At 40.2% G+C, this 8,910-nt stretch overlaps 1 protein-coding gene across 1 annotated transcript; it reads right to left on the bottom strand.

Moving 5' to 3' along the window:
* Positions 1–2,019: 2,019 nt before the first annotated feature.
* LOC126006106 (ATP-dependent RNA helicase DDX3X-like) lies at positions 2,020–4,071 on the bottom strand. Its single transcript, XM_049771451.1, is given in 2 exon segments — positions 2,020–2,111; positions 2,114–4,071. Coding segments are annotated over 2 exon segments (1,980 nt in total). The 5' UTR covers positions 4,002–4,071.
* Positions 4,072–8,910: the final 4,839 nt, after the last annotated feature.

Here is an 8,910-nt window from a genome sequence, read left to right as displayed (position 1 = left end):
ATTCCCATGGTCCCGAATAAATTTTAGAATCTAGTACTCCCATCCCCTTCCTAGACAATCTCCAAGAGACAAAATAAGATTGGAAGTTTAAGGACATGCACACAAGACATATATATAAAATTCTCTGAATGTGCAATAAAAGAAGTATTTTGTAAAAAGTTATGGGCAAAATGTACAAGGGCCTAAACCTGGACTAATTGAAATAGCACCATAACAAATGACCTCAATACTGTCAAGTGCACCTACTTAATAAAAGTTTTAGAACAAGGCACAATACACTTGAAAATCTATTGCACTTTAGGAAATTGTTGCCAGTCTTCCTGTGCCACTGTAAAAAGTTTGAGTGTTTTGATCACTGCATTCTGGCCAAAAAATTAGCCCAGAATCCAAAGTGGCAGAGGCATTTTAGTGGTGGACAATGCTCATCTTTGGCCAGATTTAGCATAAACAAGACTATAAATACAATGGAAACCTATGCAACTAAAACTGGCTAAAACTGCACTATATAGCAGAATTGACACCTTGTGCAGTTATGTACATATTTCCAACCTGTGTGATCTCAAAGATTTTAGTTTGTTACTCTTCTGGAGCCATTTTTATAAAGTCTATAGTAAGCCAGTTTAACATTTCAACACAGCTTGAACAGAGTAATGTGAATCAGCATTTAAAATAAAGTCTGCTGCATTAATTCTTCCTGTTCATACCCTCTTGACCAAAAAACATCAACACTAGCATGCGTTATTAGACCAAAAATCATCCAGGGCCCCAATGAGGGCTAGTCATTGCTGTGGTCAGCCATTCTACCATTTCAATTTCACTTATGGCAGGCATTTAAAAAGTCTAAGTAGATGAATTCTCCTAAAAATCTATTTCAAGTTATCAGACCTTTAAACTTTCTCTGTAATAATATGCCCACATTTGGCTAGCTCATGATTAATGATCTGCCTAAACAGTGAAAGAGGAATTGCTGTATTTACTTACATTAACTTTGAAAACAGTGCTTTGAATGTATGTATGTATTCATACATCACCTCGTCATGACTGGAATGGCTTGTTTCTGGGGCCGGGCGGTGGCGCTACAGGTAAGGTGCCTGCCTTGCCTGCGCTAGCCTTGGACAGATCGCGGTTCAATCCCCTGGCGTCCCATATGGTCCCCCAAGCCAGGAGCAACTTCTGAGCGCATAGCCAGGAGTAACCCCTGAGCGTCACTGGGTGTGGCCCAAAAACAAAAACAAAAACAAAACAAAAAAAAGACTATCAGGTTCTAAATATCTATCCAGGATAGAGTGAGAAAATCAGAATTTTAACTTAATACAATTTGCCACATTAGAAACTAATTTCATTAATATGCTTCAAGACATTTGTTTTTTTGTTGTTTTTTTTTTGTGGTTTTTGGGTCACACCCGGCAGTGCTCAGGGGTTATTCCTGGCACCAGGCTCAGAAATTGCTCCTGGCAGGCACGGGGGACATTTGTTGTTTTTTCACAATCTGCAAGTATCAAAAAGCCATAATGCAGGCTACCGCATAAGTTTTTTCCTTATAATATTTATGGATGAATCATGATTCCTGTTAAGTTGTATCACACCTGTGTGCCAAGGTTTGATTTTAGCCCAAGTTCAGTAAATTTATTTTGTCAAAACAATTGGTATCTTGAGCATTACTGAGCCAACAGGACATCAAAATAAAAAGTTGTCTAAAGTTAAAGGCACAGTACATTAACAAACAAATAATCCTCAGTCACAAAATTATAAATGCAGTTTGGGATAGGGCTTGGTGGGAGGAGAGTTAATCCAAACTACAGCAATGAAGTCTTCAAACCACTTCTGAACAGGGCTGCTGATGGTTCCTTTCATCTTTTCATGTGACCTTGAGCTCCCTTAAAAAATTTTTTTTCCAGTGGAGAATCACAGCTGGTAATGTACTGCTAGTTCTTGAAGCTACACAAGGTATAGTCTGGCTAAGTTACATGTGGTTTCCATATTAGCTTGTTTGGCAGGATGACCTACTACAAAGCAGGTTCAGTTACTCCACCAGTCAACCCACTGGAAGTTGTAGTTCCCTCCGTATCCATCACTGTTGTAAAAGCCTCCATAGCCACCTCCTCCAAATCTTTGCTGCCCCCATGGCCTCCGCCACCACTGCGGCTGCTGCTTGCACGGCTACTACTGAAGCTGGAGCTACTGGTACCACTGCTTTGTCGATAGTCCCGGGCACCAAATCCTCCACTGAATAGACTACTTTTGGATCTCCCACGACTGCCTCCCTTGTAGTGGTGTTCATAAGCCATGCTTTCTAACCAAGATGGCACATCCTGCTTGACTTCAACGAGAAGATCCAGCAAATCCTTGGTAATATTTGCATTTCTTTCATTAAAGAATGAAGTGGCAAGGCCAAGGTTTCCCACACGTCCTGTATGGCCTATGCAATGTACATATTCTTCAATATCACTTGGTAAATCAAAATTGATAACATGTTTCACATTTGATATGTCCAATCCTCTTGCTGCTACTGCTGTAGCCACCAAGATTGGACTTTTTCCTGAACGGAACTGGTAAAGGGCCTCTTCTCGATCTCTCTGAGATCTGTCTCCATGGATACTGGTACAAGCATATCCTTCATGGTACAAGAAGTCCTCCAGAGAATCTGCACCCTTTTTGGTCTCCACAAACACTAACGTCAGTGAGTCTTTGCCTGTTGCATTTAGAAGGTCAAGAAGAAATGACCGCTTGTCTCCATCTTCCACCCAAACCACTTTCTGCATAATATTCTCAGAGGTAGAGCCAACTCTTCCAACAGCCAAAAAGATGTATTCATCCAAGAAATCACGAGCAAGCATCTGTATTTCCTTGGGGAAAGTAGCACTAAACATCATGGTGTGACGGACTCCTTTTGGTGGCATAGAATCCTGTTCAACTATTCTGCGTATCTGAGGTTCAAACCCCATATCCAACATCTGATCAGCTTCATCCAACACCAAGTATTTGCAGAAGTCTAATCCAATCTTTCCTCTCTCCATCATGTCTAGCAGACGTCCTGGGGTGGCTACTAACAAGTGGCATCCACGTTCTAAGTCTCGAATCTGCTGACCAATATCAGCACCACCATAAACCACAGAAGGATGAACTCTTGATCGATATGAAAATTTTCTGGCTTCCTCATAGATCTGTACTGCCAATTCTCGAGTTGGTGCCAGTACCAAGGAAATGGGGAATTGTTTGCGACGTCCGTACCTTCCATTTTCCTTCATGGCCCTCACAGCCTTGCCTGGACCATCTGCATAAATCTGACTCAAAATAGGCAAGAGAAAAGCTGCAGTTTTTCCAGATCCTGTTTGGGCACAAGACATCAAGTCCCTCTTCTCTTTGATAATAGGAATAGCATGCTTTTGCACTGGAGTTGGACGAGTGTAATGGGTAAGCTCAATATTTCCCATAATAATCTCTCCCATCTCAACATCACTAAAACTGTCAATGTGTGGAGGACAGTTATTTCCTGTTGCCTCAACTGGAATGTCATCATACTTCTTAAAGTTAATCCCAGTGTTGCCTCCAGAAAAGAGTTCCCGTTCCAAGCGTTCACTTGGAGGGAGTGGTTTTGACTAATCATCTTCATCAGATTTGTCACACCAGAGACTATTCCCACCATGTTCAAATTTTCCAAAGCCACTTTTGTCACCGCGGCCACCATCGTAATCACTCCTTCCCCGATCATCAAATCTTCCCCGTGATCCACTTCCTTGATCACTGAAGAAGCTTGACTTCCCCCTGGAATCACCACAAGATTCAAAACTGCTGTATACATCCTTATCTTTACTGGTGCTCCACCCTGAACTGTCTTTATCATAAAATCCTTTAGTAGCCTCTCGGTTCCTTAAGTGAGGAGGGATAGAGCGTCCTTTGCTGGCTGTACTTCCTCCACTCTGATTATCTGAAGAGTTCAGGTCTAGGCCAGCAAACTGCTGGTCCAGCCCAAGCGCATTTTCCACCACCACATGACTCATCTCTGAAGAGTACCAAGAACTCGGAATCTTCCGCCGTTGAGTGTGCCTGGTTCACTGCAAAGGACCTCTCGTGGGAGATCTGCAGCTAAGACTGTAGTTTTCTTTTTTGGTGGTATATTTGTCAGCTTTGGGGCATGAGCATACTATTACTTTCATAAAAGGTATTAGTAAGGATTGTTGTCTTTTTTCTTTTTTGGAAGAGTATAGGATCAATGGTAGTAACTTTTCTCTGAATGCTTTATAAAATTCATCTGTAAACCCCCCCCCCCAAATCTATCCTATTTAAAATAGTGTCTAATGGACCAGAGAGTGGTAGAGTGTTTGCTTTGTATATGGCCAACCCAAGATATACCTGGGTTCAATTCTTGGCATTCCACATGGTCCCCCAAGCCTGCCAGAAGTGATTTCTGAGTACAGAGCCAGGAGTAACCCCTGAACATCCCTGAGTGTGGCCCCCCCCAAAAAACCCCAAAACAAAAATAAATTAAATAGTGTCAAAAACTATCAGGTACCTAAGACTCAATGTAACAAGAGAGGTGAGAAACATATACCATGAAAACTTTAAAACACTTAAAAAAGAAATTAAAGAAGACCTAAGAAAATGGTCCATGATCATGGACTGAAAACATCAATATTATCAAAATGACCATCTTACCCAAACTACTACATAGATTCAGTGCAATCTCTATCCAAATTCAGACAACACTCTTCAAGGACTAGAACAATCAATTATAAAGTTGTGTGGAACCATAAAAGATCTAGGATAGCCAAATTCATATTTAAAAAAAAACAAACAAACTAAGAGACATCTCATTACCTAACTTGAAGCTCTACTACAAAGCAATAGTGATCAAAACAGCATGGTATTAGAACACAAACAAACTTTCACACAATGGGTCAGAATAGACTATCTAGTGACAAAATCCCAAATATACAGTCAATTAATCTTTGACAAAGAAGCCAAGATCTTGAAATGGAGTAAAGATAGTCTCTTCAACAAATGATGTTGGAACAAATGGATATGTGTAAGAAATTAAAGATTGATCCATATCTCACACCTTATAAAAATTTAATACAAAGTGGATTAAAGACTTTGAGATTAGATCTGAACCCATAAAGTTCATTGAGGAAAACATAGGCAGGGAACTCTAAGATTTAGGCTTCAAAGAAGTCTTCAATTATAGGATGCCAATAGCAAGGACAATAGCACCAAACCTAAATAAATGGGACTATATCAAACTAAAAGTTTCTGTATGAAAAAAAGAATATGGGCTAAGATTAGAAAATAGCTAACTGAATGGGAGAATAATCTGCACTTAATACATCAGATAAAGGTTTGATATCTAGGATATGCAAATTATTCACAAAGGTTAACTCCACAAAACCTAAGAACCCCATCAAAAATGGAGAGAGGAAATGGACACTTCTCTGAGAAAGACCAACAGAAAGCCAACAGACACATGAAAACATTCTCATCATCACTTATCATGAGAGAAATCCAAATCAAGACAATAATGAGATAGCATCTTACACCAGGGAGGATGGCACATATCAAAAATACTGGGAACAATCTCTGTTGGCAGGGATGTAGTAAGAAAGGAACTCTCATCCACTGCTGGTGGAATGCTTTCTGGTTCGACAATTATGGAAAACAGTATGGAGGGTTCTCAGTAAACTCAAAGTTGAGCTGCCAAAATTTATTGTATCACTCAGTACAATAGCTTGGAATCAACTTAGGTGTCCAACAAAGGATGAGTGCGTCATGAAAATGTGGTACTTGTATACGATGGAATATTACATAGCTGTAACATGGATGGAACTGAAAGATATTATGTTAAATGAAGTAAGCCAGAGGAGATAAATACAGAATGATATCACTTATATGTGGTATTTAGAATAACTATGAAGAAATGCAATGGTCTAAATGAGAGTTTTTATGAACACCTTAGTACCAGAGTATAGTGAGAAGGAAAGAAACTGAGTGGTGCAGGCAAACCACAAATATGAAAGGATGGAAGGGCTAAGTGGTATCAGGTTCATTGGTGGAGAAAAGAAAAAGGAACAGAACTAAATACAAAGTCAACAACAATGGAATCAAAAGACCCAAACTCTCACCTTCTTTTTTTTTTTTTTTTTTTTTTTTGTTATTTTTGGGTCACACCTGGCAGCACTCAGGGTTTACTTCTGGCTCTACGCTCAGAAATTGCTCGTGGCAGACTCGGAATTTGAACCACTGTCCTTCTGCCTCTAAGGCTGTGCTATCTCTCCAGCCCCCCAAACTCTAACCTTCTAAAATTTAAATCAATTTGTTATACTGGGGCCAGAGAAATAGCATGAAGGTAAGGCATTTGCCTTTCATGCAGAAGGTTGGTGGTTTGAATGCCGGCATTCCATATGATCCCCCGAGCCTGCCAGGAGCGATTTCTGAGCATAGAGTGAGGAGTAACTCCTGAGCGCTGCCCGGTGTGACCCAAAAACCAAAAAACAAACAAAAAAACAAAACAACCTGTTATACTGGCAGGCTGGTGGGCAAAAAGTGGTGGTATGGTATACACTCTAGAAACATGGTGGAGGGAGGTAGACTAGACATTTGTGGTGGGATTGGTTCTAATTCATAGTATATCTGAAACCCAACAATGAAGGACCTTGTAAATCATAATGGTATCCATTAAAAAATGTAGAAGTATTTGTGTACCTCTTCATAGCATCTGACTTTTTTCATTCTTGTTATTTCTCTTAGTATGTTTACAATCTTTGTTGTAAGATAGACAAAAACTTCAAAGCTTTTTATATGGCATCAAAGCTTTTTATATGTTGTATAAACTATTATCACAGTTTATGCTTTATTAGTTTTTTATTTTGGGGGTGATAATTGGTACATATTCAGGACTTATTTCTAGCTCTGTGATCAGAGATCACTCCTTGTGGGGTTTGGAGGAACATATATTGTACCAGGGATGGAACCTGGGTTGGCCACAGGCAATTCCAACCCCCAGTTTTTGCTTTAATCCATTGATGAACATTTTGCCTTCATCTTCTGACTATTGTGCATAATTTTGCATTGAATACTGGTGTACAGATTTTTTAAAATTCACTTTCTACTCTTTATATGTGTGTAGTGTTGGGGGCTATTCCAAGCAATCATTGGGGTTGATTGTGGTGGTGCTCAAGACCCACTAGTGCAAGGGATAAAACTTAGGCTTCCCATTTATAAAGCATGAACTAAGCCTTGAATTCACTTATTTTAGGTAAATATCTAGGAGGTAAATTGCTGGGTCATAGGGAGTTCCATATTAAATCTTCAAAAAAGCTGCCTCGGGCCCGGAGAGATAGCACAGCAAGGCCTTGCAAGCAGTCGATCCAGGACCGAAGGTGGTTGGTTCGAATCCCGGTGTCCCATAGGGTCCCCAGTGCCTGCCAGGAGCTATTTCTGGGAAGACAGCCAGGAGTAACCCCTGAGCATCGCCGGGTGTGCCCCCCCCCCCAAAAAAAAGCTGCCTGACTGTTTACAACTGCCTCACCACCAGCAATGATTGCATGGCTGACTTATTATATCCTTATCAACACTTGTTAGTTTCTTTTAGTTTTTTAGACCACTAAGAACTCATGGTTCTGTGCTCATGGTTTACTCTGCTGGTGTTTGGGGCTGTCCTAAGGGGACATATGTGGACATACGTAGTGCTAGGGAATGAACCACAGGGAGACACTTACAAGGAAGGTGAGGAGCGCCTAAACTCCTGTACATTCTCTCTGACTTTAATATTTCTTAGCTCCTTGTTTTGCTTTTCTGTGTTGAGGATCCAAACCTAGGAACAGTCATACCTAGGAAGAACACATTCTACCACTTTGCTTGCTTGATTACTGTAGCTATAGTAGTAAGTTTAAATGGTATCTCATGGTGGAGTTTATTTGTATTTCTTTTATAACTAATGATATATGGCATCTTTTGTGTACTTTTTGACCATTTGTATAACTTTGGACAAATGCTATATAAGTCATTTGCCTATTTTTAGAATTGTAGTATTTTGGTTTTATTTGTTGGGGGAGGCACATAGCCAGCAATGCTAAGGGGTTATTCCCAGCTCTGCACTCAGGAATTACTGTAGTGGTGTTCAGGGGACCATAAAGGGTGCTTGATATCAACTCAGGTCAGCTGTGTGCAAGACAAAGACCCTAGTTCTGGCCCATGAGTTGTGTTTTTTGTTTGCCTTGCATGCAGAAGGATGGTGGTGCAAATCCTGGCATCCCATATGGTCCCCAAAACCTGCCAGGAGCGATTTCTGAGTGTAGAGCCAGAAGGAACCCCTGAGCGATGCTGGGTGTGACCCAAAAACCAAAAAAAAAAGTATTATACTATAATATTATATACTAAAATACTATACTATATTATAATACTATTAATAGTGTTATAATATCGCTAATAGTGATTTCACCACCACACCCATCACCATTGTACCTATCTCCTTCCCGCTCATTCCTAACTCACCCTTAACTTAATTTTGTCGCTTGGTTCTCCCATTGTATTGTCTTTGTTGCTACCTCGCTGTGTATCTCTAAGTATGAGAGATCATTATGTATCTGTCCTTTTCCTTCTGACTTAATATTTTTATAGCATATAAAAATAGGCATCCTTTGTCTATTTGTCTACATACTCCATACTTGGTACTGGAGGGGTCCAAGGCCAGCAGCACTTGGGATCCACTAGGACCATACCTGGCAGTGTTGTTGTTGTGGGGGGAGACCATGTGATTCTAGAGATTGGACCGAAGATTTTGCACACGCTAGCATGTGCTTTATTCCTTGAGCTATTTATTGCCCTGTCCCCAAAGTTCTTAATTTTGAAGTCCAATGTTTCCAATTGTTGCTTGTGTTTTAGATATCATATTTCCAAAGTTATTGCAAAATGTAA

The sequence above is a fragment of the Suncus etruscus genome, chromosome 4 (genome assembly GCF_024139225.1).
Source record: "Suncus etruscus isolate mSunEtr1 chromosome 4, mSunEtr1.pri.cur, whole genome shotgun sequence".
Lineage (NCBI taxonomy): Eukaryota > Metazoa > Chordata > Mammalia > Eulipotyphla > Soricidae > Suncus > Suncus etruscus.
Note: the sequence above shows the minus strand (reverse complement) of the source record. Positions and strands in the feature narration are given on the sequence as shown.